Source organism: Spea bombifrons, chromosome 4 (genome assembly GCF_027358695.1).
Source record: "Spea bombifrons isolate aSpeBom1 chromosome 4, aSpeBom1.2.pri, whole genome shotgun sequence".
NCBI classification, from domain to species: Eukaryota; Metazoa; Chordata; class Amphibia; order Anura; family Pelobatidae; genus Spea; species Spea bombifrons.
Window position 1 is genome coordinate 72,631,651 of NC_071090.1, and position 20,466 is coordinate 72,652,116.

The 20,466-nt window shown below is 39.2% G+C and overlaps 1 protein-coding gene across 1 annotated transcript; it reads right to left on the reverse strand.

The window, feature by feature from the left end:
* Nucleotides 1-173: 173 nt before the first annotated feature.
* On the reverse strand, nucleotides 174-10,453 carry KTI12 (KTI12 chromatin associated homolog). The gene is made up of 10 exons (XM_053463256.1): nucleotides 10,366-10,453; nucleotides 9,845-9,996; nucleotides 7,673-7,724; nucleotides 6,383-6,435; nucleotides 4,721-4,776; nucleotides 3,115-3,194; nucleotides 1,658-1,817; nucleotides 1,490-1,552; nucleotides 689-757; nucleotides 174-317 (listed from the first exon to the last, which is right to left on the reverse strand). The coding sequence occupies exons 2-10, from the start codon at nucleotides 9,990-9,992 to the stop codon at nucleotides 174-176; spliced, it is 825 nt and encodes a 274-aa protein (XP_053319231.1). The 5' UTR covers nucleotides 9,993-9,996; nucleotides 10,366-10,453.
* Between the last annotated feature and the right edge of the window lie 10,013 nt (nucleotides 10,454-20,466).

The following is a 20,466-nucleotide window of genomic DNA, read 5'->3' on the forward strand; positions in this document are numbered from 1 at the left end:
ACCTTAGGTATCATCACACTAAGCGTGAGCTCTTGTACATGACATACATCTTTAATACCACCATTTACTTATAATGCATATAAACTTTCTTCTCGTATCAATTTAAAATATGCTGCAATCAGGTCTTGCTAAGAAATAATAACCTTTGATCTAGTCTATCACCAGGCAGCAGTTTAGCAGATGCTCTGGTTCAGATACTGCACAAACATGTTTGCCAGCTGAGAGATGTTCTCGTTGGGGTGCAGCTTGGTGTAACTTATAAACTGGTGACGAAGCCTCCTCAGCTCAGACATGTTCAGGATCCGTGGCAGAACTATGTACGGAAGTCAAAGAAAAGCAAAACAGACCCAACACAGCATGCCAAATACATTGTAAGCCTAATATATTTACCCATTCCAATGCTCTTCACTCCATCATTATTTAAACAAATAAAAACACATGCAATATAGTTATACTTACAGATTCAGGACCAGATATATATATATATACCCTAACCCCCAAGAGATGCAGACCAAGTTGTTAGTTCCCTCTTATGTGGGGGCAATCTTATTGCTATAACAATCATACTATAATATGTTTAATTAGATTAATTTGAAGAACATAACAAAAAGAATCAAGAAGCACTAAAAGTGATAATTTTCACTTCTGATCCTACGTTTTAGTGAAGTCGATCTATTGAAAAGGATATTCTTTCAGTAGCTCCAGGCACCACAATGACATCTCCTGGAATGCTGGTTTTCTGGGCATTTAAGATGGCCTGTGAATACAGCAAAATTATTATGGTGTTTCATTAAACAAATCAAATGATCAAATATCTCTCTTCACATTGCTGACAAAAAGCATGCAGCATGAGAGAGTCACTGTCCTGCTTTCATTATATCATCAATTGCCTGGGATCCGATTAACCAAGTAACATAATATCTAACTATTACAGGAACAACTCATATAAATACAAACTTGGTAAACATTTGTCAGTCCAAACATAACACTAAAAGCTCATTACTTCTAATATTATAAGTACAAATGTATGTATATCCAGATCGGGCCATTACAGGTCACCAAACTATACTAGTGTATCATCAGTGGCGATACATTAGAACAACCTTCTATTATAACAGGTAAAGTAGCATGTTCCTTAATGTTTGCAGATATTACTCCAGGTGTTACAATCTCTCTAGCCTACCACTATCAAAACTCAGTTAATACTATTGCAGACAAGTCTAATACAACAGTTGACATTGTATGTGCACAAAAGATAACAATTTAGTTGATTTAGAAATGTCAAGGTATACGGAGCAGAACAAAGCTATGTAAACCTCCCATGCAAACACTGACACAAAATAAACAGTATGTCTGTAAATCTGGCCAAGTGCCAATAGAAAGCAATGTGAAGTGGAAGTCATACAAGGCCATACAGAGAGTATAAGAAACTACGGTATACGGTCTGTGTATCAGCAAAGTCAAATATACAATGCCATGTGACACTCACGCTTACAACTTCCTGTGTCACCTTGTCCAGCTCATGAAGAAAGTTTGTAGAGGACAGTGGTTGCTAAAGAAAGAGAGAGAATTCATTTTAAGAAAAAAAAAAAACAGCAGAAAAGGCTGAAGAAAATAAAGTTAAAACAATAGTGTGTTTGAGCACTAGACAGCTTACGGTTTGTGTTGACTGGTTGGGTGGAGGAGCCTTTCTGTGAAAGATGGCATTGCAGATCGGTTCAACTGGCAGCTCGTCATCCATATGCAATGTAAAGAGGGGACTGTCCCATCGATTGCGGGAATCTGGGGCTTCAAACCTCTGTACTAAAGCATCAAAGCTGAGTGAGGCAAGCAAAGACGGCATCAGAAGTGTAATGACTGAGGACCAGCATACAGCAAGGGGCCCGTGTTTTTCTAAAAAGATTCAGTTAAACTATTGCAAGTGTGTAAATTCCATGTTTAACCAAATTGTATCATTGACCACAAGATCAGAGGTCCTGCATATACAATCAAAATATATATATATATATATATATATATATATATATATATATATATATACACACACACATACACGCACATCTAGGGAGCTAAGAATATACATTTTACTTTGTTGGCTCAGAAAGCATCATGTTTTATTTCTTGTTCTCAGCGGACTAAAACACCCCTGAATGCACAGAAGGTTAAATATCCCCAGGCAATGAATGCAATCAATAGAAAGCGAAGACCCTTTACGCTCATCTTCATGCTATTACAAAGCGCCCATGCTGGCTTCCACCTAGTGTGATTCCAACAAGGCAACCAGGTGTATCCTTCAGCAAGTGATAAAACGCCACAACTTCGGATGATACGCACAGGATCGGTAGCCGACGGGCAGATAGAGCTTTGTTACTTACAAAAGCAGCTAACCTTTATGGGTCACTGTGAGTTAATGTAGCCATATTAAATATTAAGGAATGCAGAAAGGCAATAATTATCTGCAGAAAATGCATCTTTAACCAGAAAATAACTTGGTATTCTGGTCGACTCAAACAAATCCCTAAACATCTGATACAGTACAGTGAAGGGAGCTTTGAACTAGCAAATCCAGAAATCTGTAGCCCTCCGGAGAAATGAATACACTACTCTGCATTAATTAATTCTCAGTTTGCCTGGAAGGGAAAATTACGACATTTTACATCTTGGAAAACACATGACGTTTGTGCACACCACATGCACTAATGAGTAAAAACAAATAAATGATAGCGACATGTTTTGGGTTTCAGGACAGTCTCCGAAAGGCAAGATGACGATTTTAGGAGCCAGGAAAAGGCACACCGACAGAAGATAAGATAAACACAAATCTACCAGCCGAGAATACTTGGTTCCTGGGATTTTCCAAGTCCCACATCAATGAAGGTTACACACAATTAATGAAATATGTTTGTTCACCGTTTTTAAATAAACAGCAATGTAGCTTGAAACTCTTGTCATGCTACCACATAGTTCTTTTCTCAGCTGATGGCCCTGAGCATCTGCTTATGTGGCAGCAACAAATATGCTGATGGCAATAACAGACAGTGTAACCATACGTGCACAGGAGAACTTTTGGTTATTTTAATACCAAGCTTGTTGACTCTCCACATTCACACTTACATTTCCTGAGTGTAGCGCTCACTCTGTTCTCGCTGTTGATTCCACGTGGAGCTGGTCTCTGGTGATGTCAGGCAATGGATCTGCAAGGACAGAATGTATTCAGTGCCACCCTACAACACTTCATTATCACCTCTCAGTCGGTCCTATGAATAGGTTCCTTGGACACAGAGATGCATTGTGAGGATACGAACAGGAGCTCGTTACTAATAAATTCAATACACTGACATCGCAGGGCACTGGTATTCAGAACCCGAGGTGATAATGAGAGAAGGGCACACAATCAACAAATGACATCTACAGGTTCACCGTGGTCATAGACAATTCGAACCTTTCAATGACAGCTGAGCCAGAGATGCAAACAGATCAGATTATTTTTCTCCTTAATGTCTAAACAATAGGTATAAACCATACATATACCCCCTGCATGTTTTTGGAGGAGGAAAACATGGGACAGGGTAAGGCAATGATCTATAGTGGAAATGGACCTGCATGACAATCTATCCTTGACAGTGGTGCTAGACAGGTCTGAACTTCAGCAAAGCATAATCAAAACCTCTCACTTGCAGAGGAGTTACATTCCTATCACATGGCCACTTAATGTATATGCCCTGGTTTAGACACAAACTAACCACTACATCACTGCAAAATAAAGCATAAAAAACCCATGTAATATATATTTTTTTAACTACCGTATATCAATACATTTCAAATTATAATACAATGAAGGTTGTTAATGGCTTGATTAATAATTGCTAACCCAGTATTGCGTTAATACATTTCCTTATATTGGTAAATTAAAAATGTGTATCTAATATTTTAAATGTATAATGTTGTTACATATGCTTTGAGAATTCCAGAAGTTGCGAGACGAGAGGAATAGGTATATCTCCATTTAGAACAAAAGGTTGCAAGCATGACTATTTACCGCATATATTTGCTTATCTCCGATATTCTAGTGTACACATGTTGTAAATAAGGATCCACTAACTTCAAATGTTAGTGGGTGTCATTGGTACATTGTAAGTAGCCATATACAAAAAGTGCTATTTTACAAGCATGCCATCTTTGAACGCACACAGGTCATGAAAAACAGGGGTTTACACTGCCTGTGTACCTTCAAAAACATAGAAATATTAGGTAACTCATCATTAAGGCATAGTGACAGCATCATTCATTTGGACTCTATGTTTATTCTCTTTATATGGACATCCATGTTTTTGCCATAGAGCAGTAACCTAAAGTTTTAATTGTAAAATACAAAAACATATACAAAAGCTTCAACCCACAGAACTATACTGATCTCACACTGAAAAATGTATCCTATCTAGCGGCGATAAAAATAAATAAATAAGTGTACGAAATGGAAGATACCGCAGCTGTATAGTGTATACCTACAACCTTTTGCTTCTTGTTTGTGTCATGTTGCTTTATTACAGTACTTGTCCTGTAATGTCAATGGATTGGACTCAGGAATGATCTAAATATAATTGTCATAACTTCATAGCATAGAAAAATCTAGTTGTGTTACACAAAAATATAACATATTAGATTTATAGGTACGGTACAACTTAAACATAATGCAAAAACATAAAAATCCAAGACATACCAGGCAGTGAGGGGTCTGCACATGTTTAATCAGACAATACAGCTCATATCTGTAACCTGAAAAGACATTTTAATTAGTCGAGTTACATTATATATATATATAGGCAAAATTCCCAAGTGAAGCCTTTCTGGACGATTCTGCACATGGCCGTGTTCTGCATCATTTCCTCGGATGTATTATCTAGAATTGCCTGTGACAAAGATTTGTAGAGGACTCCCTCTGACTGAGGGGTGACTGAAGACTAGATTCTTATCTAAAGTTGTAATCTACAATAGCATTGCGCTTGAAGTGTCATAAATCACCATCTTTGTAATGATTTTGTTTTTATTTCATCCAGAGATAATAGGCATGACAAATATTGCTATATATACAGTCCCCAATGTAAAAAATTGTTGTTTAGAAAAAGAACCCTACTGGCTTCAAGAGATGTAAATTGTAGTAATGGTACTGCTGTTGGGTCATATTACTCGGATTTAAGATTGGCATTCAAACTCTTCTAAAAACTTGACTTTACTCCAACCTAGATTTATTGGGCATGTCACAGATCATTAACATTCCATATATCACTTCTGCCTGTTAAAATATCCATGGCAGTATGTAATGTTAGGCATTCAGAAATGTAAAACCAAATTCTAAGTGGTTTTTGCAAACAAGAATTTAAAAGCACATTTGACTTTTATTTTAATGTTGTGGTTTATGAAGGCGGTATTCTCAGAGAGTCTTAGTAGGAGCAATGCCAACTTGGCTTTCAGGATTTATCTAGAAACAGATTCTCTAAGAAAAGGAAAAATCCTATATGGAAGCCTGGAAGGTTTCTGTTGCATAAATAACTGCCTCAAAATTCCATATTCTACATGTGCGATTAACTCCGCTATGAGCCTTTAATTCCCAGTAGTTTATGGTCTACGAGTGGGACAGCACTGTTCTAGAGAATACAGATCCGTTAATATATAATATAATCTGTTACTAAGTAAAAAATTCAGAATTTTAGCCTGCAAATATGTGTAAATTCTGAATTATATTTTTTCTTGAAGCAGACAACTTCCAGTCTCTTAGATTTGTGCAGACGGCAGTTAGCAGAACAGGTACACTTTAAAACTCCTGACTTCACAACCCCAGGGAGGTTCTCCCGCAAAGGCTGACTTAGTCCTGTGTATTCATTATCAATCAGAGGGGTAGGGGAGTTATTAAAAAGCCCTTTTTGCAGCAGAAATTGAATGGTGCGAGCCCTTTGTAATAAATTGTCAAACCTGGTAATGAGGAGGTGATCCAATAAAGGACATGCTTGAAATGCCATGTGGGAATCCCTAATGTCATATGGTTGTTGGCTGTACACAGAAGTTCCATTTTTGGAGATCTGAAACATGCCAATCATTCCCCCAAACATTTTATTGTGCAAGCACATCTTTGACGAGTAGCTTGATACACTTAGAGCTAACTAATTAATGACAGGAACTAAACAGGGAGTAATTTAAAAAGCAATTGAGGTTTTTTCATACAATTATTATTACATACAAAAGTCTCGTCTATGGTAAGAAATCAACCTATTTTATGAGTGTAGGACAGCACCAACTAAAACTGAGCAGTGGCAATAGAGGTAACATAAAGCCATCAGAAAAGGTTTTCTGCTAATATTTATTCGAATCAAAGCCATTAATGTACCTTTAATGTAGTTGAGGGAATCCAGAATTACAACATCTTCTTTATTGAGCTTCCTAAGCAAGAAACACTTTTTTCAGTAACAGATTATAAAACTCTGCATCCAATGAACAAGGTTTATTTTAACGTAATGTCCTTATTAATTAGGACACATGGAAGCTTTTCACAAAAGTCCAGCGCCGTATAACTACCAATTTAGCCACTTAAATAAATGCAATCTCAAAATACCGTATTTGCTCGATTATAAGACGAGGTTTTTTCCAGAGCAAATGCTCTGAAAAATACCCCTCGTCTTATAATCGGGGTCGTCTTCTAATCAGACCCCAAAAAAATGGCTGGGGCCATGCTGCTTACCGGTCGTAAGCAGCGTCTCTTCCGTTAGAAGCAGGAGGACAGGAAGCTTGTAGCTTCCTCACAGAACTCTATCTCCCCCTCCCTCCTCTGGGGGCGGGGCCAGAGAAGTTGCTGGTACAGCCGGTCCCCTGCAGAAGTCTTCGAGTGAGAGATCTGCAGTTCAGGTAAGGGGGTGGGGGAGGGTTTTTTGGGTAAGTATGTGTGATTAATGTGTGAAGTATGTGTGATTAATGGAATGAATGAGTATTTAAATGTTTGTGAATGTGTGTTTGTGTGTGATAGCATGGATGTGTAAGGGGGGTGGGGGTTGTAGCATGGCATAGGGAGGCTGTAATCCCACTACTATCATCCCCAGGTTCCAGCATGTACTGGCTGCCTTGGCTTGATAGGAGTGTGATTGCTGTTAGCAGCAATCACACTCCTATCAAGCCAAGGCAGCCAGTACATGCTGGGTTAAAAGGCATATCATGGGGCTGAGTGGCATATAGGGGGTTAAAATGCATTTCTGGACCTCCAGAAATGCATTTTAACCCCCTATATGCCACTCAGCCCCATGATATGCATATATACCTCCAGAAATGCATTTTAACCCCCTATATGCCACTCAGCCCCATGATATGCCTTTTAACCCCCTATATGCCAGAGTGGCATATAGGGGTATAAGGCATATCATGGGGCAGAGTGGCAAATAGGGGGGGTATAAAGCATTTCTGGGGGCAGAGTGGCATAACTGGGGGGGGGCAGGTTGGCAAATAAAAGGAAATTTAAAAAATATATTTACATGAATTAATATTTACTGGTAAAACTTTTTTTCCTATAGGGTCGTCTTATATTCAGGCTTTTTGTTTTTTTCCTAAATTAATATTTTGATTTTGGGGGGTCGTCTTATAATCGGGGTCGTCTTATAATCGAGCAAATACGGTAATATAATTTTCCCACCTTTCAACTGCAGCTCTCAGGGTCCCTCGAACTTCCTTCTCATTTCTGGAATCTGGAAAATAAGTTAATATGTAATTAGCAGGTCCTAAAATCGTGTGCACCTTGAAACTAAGCTTGTGTTTTAGAAGACAAGACACCAAAACAATCTTAGCATTTTCACAGTATTGAGCCCATTTCCAGAAAAAAAAGAAAAAATGTGCAAGAATGATGGAAGTGGGATGAAGGAGAAAGGGTGAGCAAAGAAAAGGAAAGGCAAATGGTCCCTTTATCTGGGTATTTTAAAAGCGGATCTATTTAATTCCAGGCTGCCTTAAAATCATTGCTGCACTGTCCAAAGATCGACATGTTTGGCAATGAAGAGTTGGGATTCAAGAGTGGAAAGAAGACTGACACTGATTCAGAATTTTGCCCATTAAATAAATTAGTGTTAAGCACTGACCAACTACCAGCTGGTTTCTTGAATGCAACAAACATGGAAAAGCCTTTTTAACGTTAGAAAACACATACTACTCCTGCTTTAATCTAGATGCACAGATAGACAGAAATAATCCGGTGGCAGTAATTAGTATTTCCAGAATCGGCAACGTTGCTCTTCACGGCCAGCTTTGTTACACACGCTAATAACATTTCACGCTCTCAGCTATCTCTTAGCGACAAAGTCACACAGTGTCACACTTGTACGCATATAAAAGGCAATGGTGTACAATGTGTCTCTAGATTTAAAAGCAGTTTATAACTACAAGATTTGAATGTCTGCCCTATACGCTGGTATTTTTTTTTTTTTTTTTAATAAAATGTATGTCCATGACATAGATACTCACAAACCTATTTAGTGAAGAAATCCCAAATTTTTAAATAATTATGTCATTACTACTAGCAAGCACTATGTCATTTACTTTTCTGCTAAAAACACAATAAAAAATGTGCTGCAAAACAGCATTAGCTCATGACCTAGGTGGCACATTCCTAATAATAAAGGCGCTTTCATTATGTCCCAAGGGGTTGTGGTTACTTTGTTTAGGTGATGATAAGCAAGGTAATGGAGTATTAACACTGCAGAAGAGAAGCTTAAAGCAAATCATCATAGGTACAAGAAAAGGCAGGACTTAACATTAGGTAAAGTTCTATCTTCGAGATGAACTGGGGAGGCCTAAGCAAAGTTACTCGTACCTTTGAAGACCAAACTTCTTACACTGTCACTTACGCCCAACTTAATACCAAAGACAACCAACCTGCTTAATTCAATTGCCACTGTTTGTCAAGTAAGCCGTCTGTAATGGTCTTGGGACCCTACCATTCCTTTTAAGGGGAATAAATGCCATTTTTCTGAATAGTCACTTTATTTTATAAGCACTTTTTTGACGTTTTTGTAATTATTTGGCAACTTAAATCTTTTATGTGCTGACTTTGCAGCATACTTTTTCTTTCTGACCCTCGCTAAAAGCACCACATATAACCAGTATCAGTCTCAGTAAGGCATTTGTGAAATACTGATACATCTCTATGGCATCAATCTCTGTGACAGCAAAAATAAACTCCATGTCTACAGTGAGGTTGGAAACGGACATACACTACAGGTTTTGCTGCTGAACTATCACAAAAGCTGTGTGCATTTCCCCACATTGCCATTTATTTTAAAATGACTACCTTTTGGGGTATTTTTCTTGTTTTATTTAATCACAGCAATTAGTAAATTATTTTTTTAAGAATTAAAATATTCATATGAATTTGCAACACGAATCCATGGAGTACATTTAATAGCAAATAATGTTTAAGATGTAGATGGGTTTAGATATAAACATCTTAGTAACATGTCAGAATTTAACAGTAATGCACAGCTGTCAGAAACAAAGTTTCAAATTAACTAAGCACAAAGTCCACATACAAATCCATGTGCCCAAAGAGCATAAATATTACAAGAATATTTTTAAATATTTTCCCCAGAACAGGTTTCTATTTATACGGTCTATAATACATTCTAGTGTACTCTATATCAATAAGTAAAACAACATGTTATACGCCAACAAAAAGGCATCGGATAATATTCTGAAACTGTTCACAGAAAGTAAGTATGACTGCGTATAACAGGGCTCATCCCTCATAGCTGCTAAAAAAAAGTTACATGAATGCTCAGGGTTTATACACGCATGTAAAGCATGTTCTTTACCGTACCTGCATACACAGCATTCCGGTCTAACCCAAGGGCATGGTCTCCAACGATACAAACCTTTCTCCCCATCTTCTCCAGATGTTCCAGCAGCTCTCCCGCTCTGCGACTCTTCCCACTGCAGGGGAAGCCGCACAAGACCACCAGAGGCATTTTCCTGTAAGGATATATGTTTGCCATCAGCGTACATTCTGTACATTATTATTATTATTATTCCCTTTAGATAGCGTGTTGTAGGTGACTAGTAAATGAGGGCCATCTTAATATTGATATAGTATACAACTTAAATGTAGACTTTAGTTATCAAATTAACGAATTGGCAGTTTTTTCAATGCATTTAGTTTAGTTAAACCGTGTGTTCCTTTCACTAGCTTTCCGAGAAACTATGTGCACCTGCGCTTTTAAACTATGCTATGCTCTGTATTTAATATGGTACATAAAACATTCTCGTGCATATACAATTCTCGCCATGAGATCTGTATAGAATAGATATAGCTCATGGCTTTACCGAAAGAAATCCGCATACCTCGTATTAAACCGATCAGATACTACCCACGGGACCCGAACTGGGCTGCGCCATGTTCAACACCCAGCATGCACCGCGCCCCTGGTCATGTGGCGGAAGCTGTGCGTTGCTCTTGGTGACGGAGCAGCTGTGGGTACGCAGTACAGTTCTTTTCTGGCTAGTTCTTGTTACACGGGCAGGTTGCGAATATATTTGACTCTGTTAATGTCATGAGGTCCTTGTGTTTTTTTTTACATCGCTGGCGTGCAGTTGAAGCCAAGCTGTGCCCAAATGGGCTGTGCTTTTGGTAGCCTATGACTAGGTAGTTCTGGTAGTCCCTGACTGGTGAGTGTGGTACTTTTTAGACTGTAGGGATGTATAAACCCTCTGATGGATGCGAAGGTGCTGTCGTGCAGTACATAACAGCACAGAATGATGACCCACAGCTTGTTTGGTTTATTATTGGGGGTAATATGTGTGATAGACATAATGTGGACTGAAGCTGAATTAAAGCTTGTAAGGAACATGCCTGGATGTTGCTGCTGCCTTCCTCATAGCGAAAGCCGGCTAGATGGATAGTGGCTCTGGTTCTTGAAGGAAAGGTGCTCCACTGAGGAAAGGGTCTCCCAAAGAACAGTATCCGCCAGACACGACACAACCAGTCAGGATGCAATAGAACACACTTTATCAGGACCGGGCGTAGTTTAAATAACCACTTTACCAGGGTAGTTAAAATTGGCATACAAGACACTGGAAAGGATTAACATAAATAACACACAACACAATGTCATTGGATTACACAAACAGCATGTGCGCCAGGCTAATCTCAACACTCAAAACAATTTTGTGGGTTAGCAATGATTAAACGTTCGTGACACCACAGCCTAAGTGATTCACAAAGTGTTAATACCCTTTCCGTAACAGGTAGATGTATTGGTGTTCCTCCAATACTCTTACCAGAAACAAGTCTTCATAAATCGGGGCACAATTACATGAAAATTAAACACATAACACATAATCAAGGTGTAAAAATGTCTTACAATATTACACTATGATTATGTGTTTGTTTTATTTGCATGTAATCGCGCCATGATTTATGAAGACTTGTTAGCAATGATTAAATGCTGGGTTTTTTTAATCTCATTTTGTTGCAATAGTTTTTTTATCTGCAAACCTGGAGGATGCTATTGTTGTCCGTCAAGTGATATTTGGGTGACTTTCCCTGCTCAAAAACCACACTGAGCAGATTCTTTATGTTAATTTTAATGAAGTGTCATAGTCTCTAGACTTTCATTAGTCCGCTGAGTGATTTAGAGTCATTTTACTGTTTACCACAAACAGTTGAAAGAGTTGGGTTGTTTGTTTGGTAGATTGGACTAACATAACAGAACAAGTACACACATAAATGGCTTATATGCAGCTGTGTAACATTTTTTTATACTATGCAAAAAGTAGAATGGTTTTAGGAAAAGAAAGCAGCCCAATATTTTTTAAACATATTTTTTGTCTTATACTAGTAATGACAAATATGATGGAAGCCCCACGTTAATCTGCGTATGCATTAACGTTGGGAGATTGTAGTTTAGTTTGATCTTAACATGGGGCAAAGCCCCCCTTTACCCTCTTGCAAGAAAGACCAACCACAGGAAGTTAATATAGTGGTGAGCTTGCCTTGTATAAAGGATGACTAAATCAAAGAAGATGAAGTGGGTAATACATCCTTAAAATGTCTTGTGTAATGTTCAAAGACAAATACCTTGTATGGCTCAGTCAAAAAGAAAAAGGAATAACAGATGAGATGTGACACAGATATGGATATTTCATGTTGCTACTTGGGAACCTGCCATGCCCCCCGTGCACTAACCTTACAAGGGGCATCCACGCTGATCTAGTTATTATTAAATTTATAAAGAACCATCATATCATTAATGTCACACACCAATTCTGGTTACAGAAACAAAAGATAAGCAGGACCCTGCTCAAGTGTACAATAATTCCTGTCAGTTAAGTAATATGAATGTAAGGATGTGAGTCTAAGGCTGTTGATCGAATAAATGCAACATAAGACAAAAGGTACAGAAGGGAGGTACTGGTAAAGGGCAGAGCCACTTTAATAGTTATTCCCGTTCTTCAAAATGCTGGAAAGTTAAAGGGATACTCCAGCCATCATATGCACTTGAATCCATATATTAGCTGCATGGTCCCTTTTACATTTTCATGGTGTCCCTCTTGCAAATGCGGGGGAATCTGCAGAATCTCCTTTGTTTTTTGCCTCTTTCTCAACCAAGCTGTTTTCAGTGCAGGAGATGTGTTCCGTCAAACACATTTGCATGCAAGCGGTACTTCCAGTCAGCTCCAGCACTGGCTCAGCGACCCCTGTGCTCATGTTTGGAAAGCACTTCTATTGATTTCAGTGGCAATAATCCTTGGACTGAGGTGGAGTAGGGCAGCTGCAGGGCTGCAGCTTCTCCCTCAGGTTATATTTTTTTATTTTGAATAGCATATCTACTCGATGTACTTTTAATTATATCTATAGTGTAACAGCACACTCTACTAAGGGGGTCTTGAAAAACAAGAGTAGCTGATGCTATTTGTACTTTTTTGAAATATGACATTGATGCAACTGACTTGTGGGTAAAACTTTGCCCAAAAGCAAAGTTCAAATTATAGATTTAATGTTAAGAAACATACTTATTGTAAGAGCCCTTCCAATGATTTATGTGTTTGTGATGCTGTCAGATCTAGAATGGTATGATAAAGAAAAAGTAATAAAGTATTTGGTTCTTATAGAATTAGATATGAGAGACTGAACTAGGATGGCTTTGGAAAACGTGCTTAAAAATGAAAAATTGGTTTTACAATAGAAAAAAGATTGCCTTCTCAGAAAATCACCCCTCTAGTAGGGAAGGTTTCGGCCCATAAACGAGGCATTGAATTGCTATAAATTTAGTAGGGTTCGTTTAAAAGCTATTATAGGAGATGACACGGTCCACAGAGGAAAGTCTTCATTGCATAAACTCAGACTTGTGGTAATTAAATTCTCTCAAGGTTTTTATTACAACCTATTTCACCAAATTCTTGCATTTTAAGAAGCTCTTTTTGAAGGTAAATATTATAAAAATGTATCATTGCTATACGTATTCAGTGTCAAAAACTAAAATTCCCAGCGCCAAGCCTGTTTTTTTGTTTTTTTTAAGTGAAGTTATTTGAAACGATGTAATTTTTCATGAAAGCAGATTCATGAACATTGGTGTTCCCTTTAAGATTATAATTAAGGAAATAATAATGATCTGGTCTACTTAACAGTGAGGTGTGAATAAAAAAAACTATTATTTATATATTAAAGAAAGTGGTTTTGATGTTCAAATTAATAGCATGGGGCTTTATTCACTAATGATGAATCCGAATTATTGCATCTCAATTCATTAACTCTTAATTCTCTTTATTATTATTATTATACAGGACTGACCCTTAGCTGTAATATAAGATTTGTTTTTAAGAGTGTGGTAGATAAATGAAATAGCCTTCCAGCAAATGGCAACTGTCAGTAGTGTGAGAGAATTGAAACATGTGTGGGATATGTATTTTAAGGCTGCGTTGAACATATGACCAGATTAAGTATCAAGTAATGTTTGATTTCTTATAGCAGGTAGCCAAATGGACAGAATAGATGGGCCAAAAGTTAATGGCTTACATCCAGTGGTGTATTCTCACCTAGGCTGATTAAGCCAAAGTTTAGGACTATAGTTGCAGTCAACTGCCTCAAGTACACAATGAGTATTATGAATAACTAATTATTATTATTATTATTATTATTATTATCTTTTATTTATATAGCGCCAACAGTTTACGCAGCGCTTAATACAATACATAAATTCAAGGGATATGACAAGACAAGAATTGACAGACTTAGACAAACCGATACATTTGGTGGAGAGAGCCCTGCTCGCAAGCTTACAATCTAGAGGGAAAATGGGGTGATAAACATAAGGCATAGAGAAAGGGTGAGGGGTATTGTGGGGTATCAATGACAAGGATGTTCTAGCAGCTAAGATGGTATGCTTCTCTGAAGAAGTGGGTTTTTAGATGTTTCTTGAATGTGGGGAGGGAGGGTGAATTCTGAAGGTTTCTTGGGAGTAGATTCCAGAGATATGGGGCAGCTCGAGTGAAATCTTGTAGACGGGAAAAGGAAGAGGTGATGAGTGAGGAGGAGAGCCTTAGCCCATGGGAGGAACGTAGGGATCGAGTAGGAGAGTATTTGCTAATGAGGTCAGAAATGTACGGAGGAGCAGTATTGTGGATGGCCTTATATGTCAGTACCAGGATCTTAAATTTAATTCTAAAGGTAATTGGGAGCCAGTGGAGGGATTCACAGAGGGGGGAAGCAGAAGAGGAGCGACGTGCAAGGAAGATGAGCCTAGCAGCGGCATTAAGGATAGACTGTAGTGGAGAGAGTCGAGACAGTGGAATGCCAACCAGAAGAGTGTTGCAGTAGTCAAGACGGGAAATGATAAGTGAATGAACCAGAGTTTTTGTGGATTCTTGGGTGAGGAATGGGCGGATACGAGAGATGTTTTTTAGGTGCAGGCGGCAGGATCTGGCAAGGGACTGAATGTGAGGGATGAAGGAGAGGTTTGAGTCAAGGATGACCCCAAGGCATCGGGCCTGGTTAGTAGGAGAGATAGTTGTGTTGTTAATGGTGATAGAGAATTCAGGTAGTGGAGTGGAGATGGAGGGAGGGAAGATAATGAGTTCAGTTTTAGAAAGATTAAGTTTCAGGTAGTGTTGTGACATCCATGAAGAAATAGCAGACAAGCAGCTGGTGATCCGGGACATGAGAGATGGAGAGAGATCAGGAGAAGATAGGTAGATTTGGGTATCATCTGCATATAGATGATACTGGAGGCCAAATGAGTTGATTAGTTTGCCAAGAGAGGAAGTATAAAGAGAGAACAGCAGAGGGCCAAGGACTGAACCTTGGGGGACACCAACCGAAAGAGGAAGGGGCGATGATGTGTTGCCTGAGAAGTTGACAGAGAAGGAACGGTTAGACAGATATGAGGAGATCCAGGAGAGAGCTGTATCTCGAATGCCCATAGAAGCAAGGGAGTCAAGAAGAAGGTGGTGATCAACAGTATCGAAAGCAGCAGAGAGATCCAGTAGAATTAGAATAGAGTAGTGACCTTTAGCTTTGGCAGAGAGCAAGTCATTGGAGACTTTTGTTAGAGCAGTTTCAGTAGAGTGAAGGGGTTTGAAACCAGACTGTAGAGGGTCAAGGAGGGAATTAGAGGAGAGGAAGTTAGTGAGGCGATTGTACACAATCCGTTCAAGCAGCTTAGAGGTAAAAGGAAGCAGAGAGATAGGGCGGTAGTTAGTCAAACAGACGGGGTCTGAGGAAGGATTCTTTAGAATTGGTGTGATTAGCGCATGCTTGAAGGCAGATGGTACAGATCCAGATGATAGAGAAAGATTAAACATGGAAGGTAAGAGAGGTTCGAGTGAGGCTGACAGTTGGGTAATGGTATTTTCTGGTAATGGCCTACAAGTATGAGGTGAGCGCTGTAAGTTTGTCTTGTTAGGGGTTAGCACTGGAGAAAAAGATAGGAGGTGGTGGTCAGACAGAGGGAAGGGGTAGATGGAGAAGTCTGAAAGGGAGCATGATCTGGAGAAAACCAGATCGAGTGAGTGTCCCTCGGTGTGCGTAGGGGAATTAGTCCATTGAGAGAGACCAGAGGAAGATGTCAGGGAGAGGAGTTTGGAGCTTGCAGAGTTGTTAGATATATCTAAAGGGATGTTAAAGTCACCCAGAATAAGACAGGGGATATTAGGAGAGAGGAAGAAAGGGAGCCAGGCAGAAAGGTGGTCAAAGAACTGCGAGGTAGGGCCTGGAGGGCGATATATGACAGCAATTTGAAGAGAGAGTGGAGAGAAAAGACGGATTGTGTGAGCTTCAAAGGAACCGAATGAGAGGGAGGGAGGGCTTGGTATATTCTGGAAGGTGCAGTGAGGTGAGAGAAGGATGCCTACACCACCACCCTTTCTGCCATCAGGCCTAGGAGTGTGGCTGAAGTGTAGTCCTCCGAAGGAGAGTGCAGCAGAAGCAGTAGTGTCTTGGGAGGGGATCCAGGTTTCAGTAAGAGCTAGGAGGTTAAAAGCATGAGATAGAAAAAGGTCATGTATACAAGCGAGTTTGTTGCATACCGAGCGGGCATTCCATAGGGCACAGTTAAAGACGGGAGGGAGTTTATGGTTGGAGATGATAGGAATAAGATTGGTTAGGTTGCGCATGTTGATTGAGTTTGCTGGTTGAGAATGATTGGAATAGGACAGGAGTGGTAGAGCAAATGCAGGTAGGTTTCACATATACAGGTTGAGTGTGGAGGTACTGGGATAGCTTTGACAGCAGAGAGATTGGGAGGGATAGGATCTGGAATGCTTTAATGGGGAGTAGTGGGTAATAAATGGCCTTCATAGTGACCTAACACCACATTGGACATGCATTGTGTCAGAATATGACATTATATATATATACACTCACTGGCCACATTATTAGGTGCACTGTGCTAGTACCGAGTTGGACCCCCTTTTGCTTTCGGGAACTGCCTTAGTTCTTCTTGGCAGAGATTTTGGTCCATATGGACATGATGACATCATGCAGTTGCTGCAGATTTGTCGGCTGCACATCCATGATGCGAACCTCCCGTTCCACCACATCCCAAAGGTGCTCTATTGGATTGAGATCTGGTGACTGTGGAGGCCATTGGAGTACAGTGAACTCATTGTCATGTTCAAGAAACCAGTTTGAGATTATGGGAGCTTTGTGACATGGTTCATTATCCTGCTGGAAGTAGCTATCAGAAGATGGGTACACTGTGGTCATAAAGGAGGGATGGACATGGTCAGCAACAATGCTCAGGTAGGCTGTCACGTTTAAACGATGCTCAATTGGTACTAAGGGACCCAAAGTGTGCCAAGAAAATGCCCCCCACACCATTATACCATCACCACCACCCGCCTGAACCATTGATACAAGGCAGGATGGTTCCATTCTTTCATGTTGTTTTTGCCAAAGTCTGACCCTGCCATCTGAATGTCCCAGCTGGAATCGAGACTCATCAGACCAGGCAACGTTCTTCCAGTCTTTCACTGTCCAATTTTGGTGATCCTGTGCACATGCTACACGATGAGCCTACCAAAGTTCTCAGTTCCTAAAAATTTCATGTAAGATGTATGCTGTATTTGATGATTTAATGAACTAATACACATAAGCACCTGTTATTATTCTGATAAACATAATGGTTTCTAGTGAGGAAAAGTCTGTCATCTTGCTGCTTCAAAGCATTTAATCTCTTCGCCTTAATGGGCCCTTTAGCCATAACTTTGTAATACTCTACATTTCCAGAAACCATTATTCCCCAGCAATCCTTTTGCAATAAATTTGTCTGGAATATGTGTACAAAATTATATTAGCCTGGTAAAATGTTCTGCCTTCTGAAACACATTAATTTTTCTTACTCAATAAACTTATTATGAGTTTTAATAAGAAAAGAAAGTGTAGAGTTTTTATCATTATGTCAGAAATATCTGCATAACATTTTAAAAGGTCTGTTTTGTGTCTTATCAGATGCAAAGCTATATATACTAATAATACTATTATTGTCAATTTATAACTATATCAATAATTTAAAATGTAGTTTGTTTAAGAAGATGGGCTAAAATTTCCCAGAACCGTGTTTAAGTATTATTTACACCTTACACGAGTTTCATGTTTAATGCACCTGAGCACAATAATAACACATAATTCATGTGTATTGATGTTCTATAGTTATAGCATCGATATGGCCATTATGTCCCATTTACCTGTTTTTAATGCAAACATTTTTATTAATGTTTTTCCTGGGATTTATTAGTTATGCTGTGAGTTGTTCTGGTTACAGCTCACCAATTTAAAGGTACACTCCAGCCATAATATGATGGCTAAGAGCTTTAAATGGTCATGATGTCCCCCTTGCGAATGCGTGGGATGGATCTGGAGAATGCCCCACAGGACATATGTCATGGGATATTATATACTTATGGCCACCCAGCTCCGGTCCTAACAAGACCCTTCACTTATTGGCATCTTCAGAGAGAAGCCGATCAGTGACAAGAATTGTCGCACAATGGAGGAGCCGGGCAGCAGCACCTAAGTGAAGCACTCACGTATTACTTTAAATTTGCAGTATCTATTTGTAGAACTTTAACTATACAGTATGAAGTTCTGACACTTATCAGGTAAATCTGCAGTGTGAACCATCTGAAAAATCTCGCTAAGTTTATATTTTATACAGAGCAATATCTGCCCTTCTTGCTTTGATTAATTTCAGCTGAATCTAACTTTTTGGTGAAAAGAAAACTTTTATTTTCAGTTCCAGAGCTGTGCGTCTTCTAGAGGTGTGGGAGTGGGTATAAATGAAACTCCCCTGACCCAGAGACCTGGTGAAACTGTAAAGTCAATCTTTGAGTCCTCCCCCCCGGATGTATCGGTGTGTATGTATACTTTAATATAAAGTAATATTGAGTATGGTATGCCGTTGTACAGTATATGTTAAACACCTTGTAGGCAATGCTACGTATAAACAATTAAGACACCATAATAGTACCGGTACTTTTTTAAAATGTTTTTTTAGGGGTGATGTGCATTTATTTACAGTGAAACAGGTGTAGAAAGTGGTATCACTGTACTCAGAAGTGGTTACTGAAAACGTATTGGGATGTTTGATCGTGACAAATGCCTGGAGCTGTAAATGAAGCACAAAGTTTGACAAAGACGGATAGTAGAATAAGTGGAAAGAGTTAAAATACTAGCATTTAAAATACTCTGACTTTATTTTTGTTGAATAAATCATGACACAGTGTAATATAGTTGTACTCAAAAGTTTGCATACCTTGGCATGAGTTTGTTGGCTCTCATGTGAATGCACTGAGCAGGCTAGATACTGAGCCATATATCCGCTGTGCAGGCTAGATACTGAGCCATAAGATATCCGAAGCCTTGAAAGTGTCAGTCAGTACTGTTCAATCACTTCTTAAGAAGTGGAAAATGTGGGGGCCTCTTGATACCAAGCCCAGGCCAGGTAGAGCGAGAAAGATTTCAGTCGCAACTGCCAGAAAAAACCACAGGTAACCACGGGAGAAATACAGGCTGCCCTGGAAAAAGATGGGCTACATGGTTGAAGCCTTAACTGCGCCAATAGCACAAAAAAAGCCTGGTTACAATATGCCTGACAACAACACGACACGCCTTACAGCTTCTGGCACACTGTAATTTGGAGAGACAAGACCAAAATAGAGCTTTATGGTCACAACCACGGCGAAAAGAATAACATCCCCACAGTGCAGCATGTTGGTGGCTCACTGATGGTTTTCTTTTTGGGGGTGAGCTCTAAAGGCACAGGGAATCTTGTGAAAATTGATGACAAGATAAATGTTATCAGAAAATACTGGTAGACAAATTTGCATTCTTATGCACCAAAGCTGCACATGGGATGTTCTTGGACCTTCAAGAACAACAATGACCCTAACCACAAGGCCAAGATGACCAAGGTTCCAGAGTGGCCATCACAGTCTCCTGAACTTGATATCATTGAGCCACTCTGGGGAGATCGCAACTGTGGAGTTCATTTTGCCGAATGACGAATGGGCAGCTATACCACCTGCAAGAATTTGGGGCCTCATAGACAATTGTTATAAAAGACTGTACTCTGTCATTGATGCTAAAGGGGGCAAGTATTATGATTGTGCCATTCTGTTATAACCTACAGTTGAATATGAATCCCTGCTTACTCATATTTTCTTTAAAAATGGTACATACCAATTTTCCAAGGGTATGCAAACCTTTGATAACATCTGTATGTCAAACTTAACCACTGGGATATGTTTCACATTATAACAAAAGAAATGTTTTGGTTGTGAAGAGAGCCATCCCATGGCCATTCATGTGACATTTAAAGGTTAAAGCAAACGTATTTTGGAAGGATATTTATGTCGTAGTTACTGTTTCCAGTCAGTGTCCTCTAGGCACCAACCGAAAGTTTCTAAACATTATAATTGACGAGGTCTGCCATAAGAATCAGTCCATAG

Bases quoted from the DNA above. Each gene is read 5' to 3' on its own strand.
- KTI12 (XM_053463256.1), bottom strand. From the start codon at position 9,992: ATGCCTCTGGTGGTCTTGTGCGGCTTCCCCTGCAGTGGGAAGAGTCGC. The intron at 1,818-3,114 runs GTAAGTGTGAAT...TGCCTCACTCAG, and splicing joins GAGCGCTACACTCAGGAAAT to CTTTGATGCTTTAGTACAGA. The intron at 758-1,489 runs GTGAGTGTCACA...CTGTATTCACAG, and splicing joins TGACACAGGAAGTTGTAAGC to GCCATCTTAAATGCCCAGAA.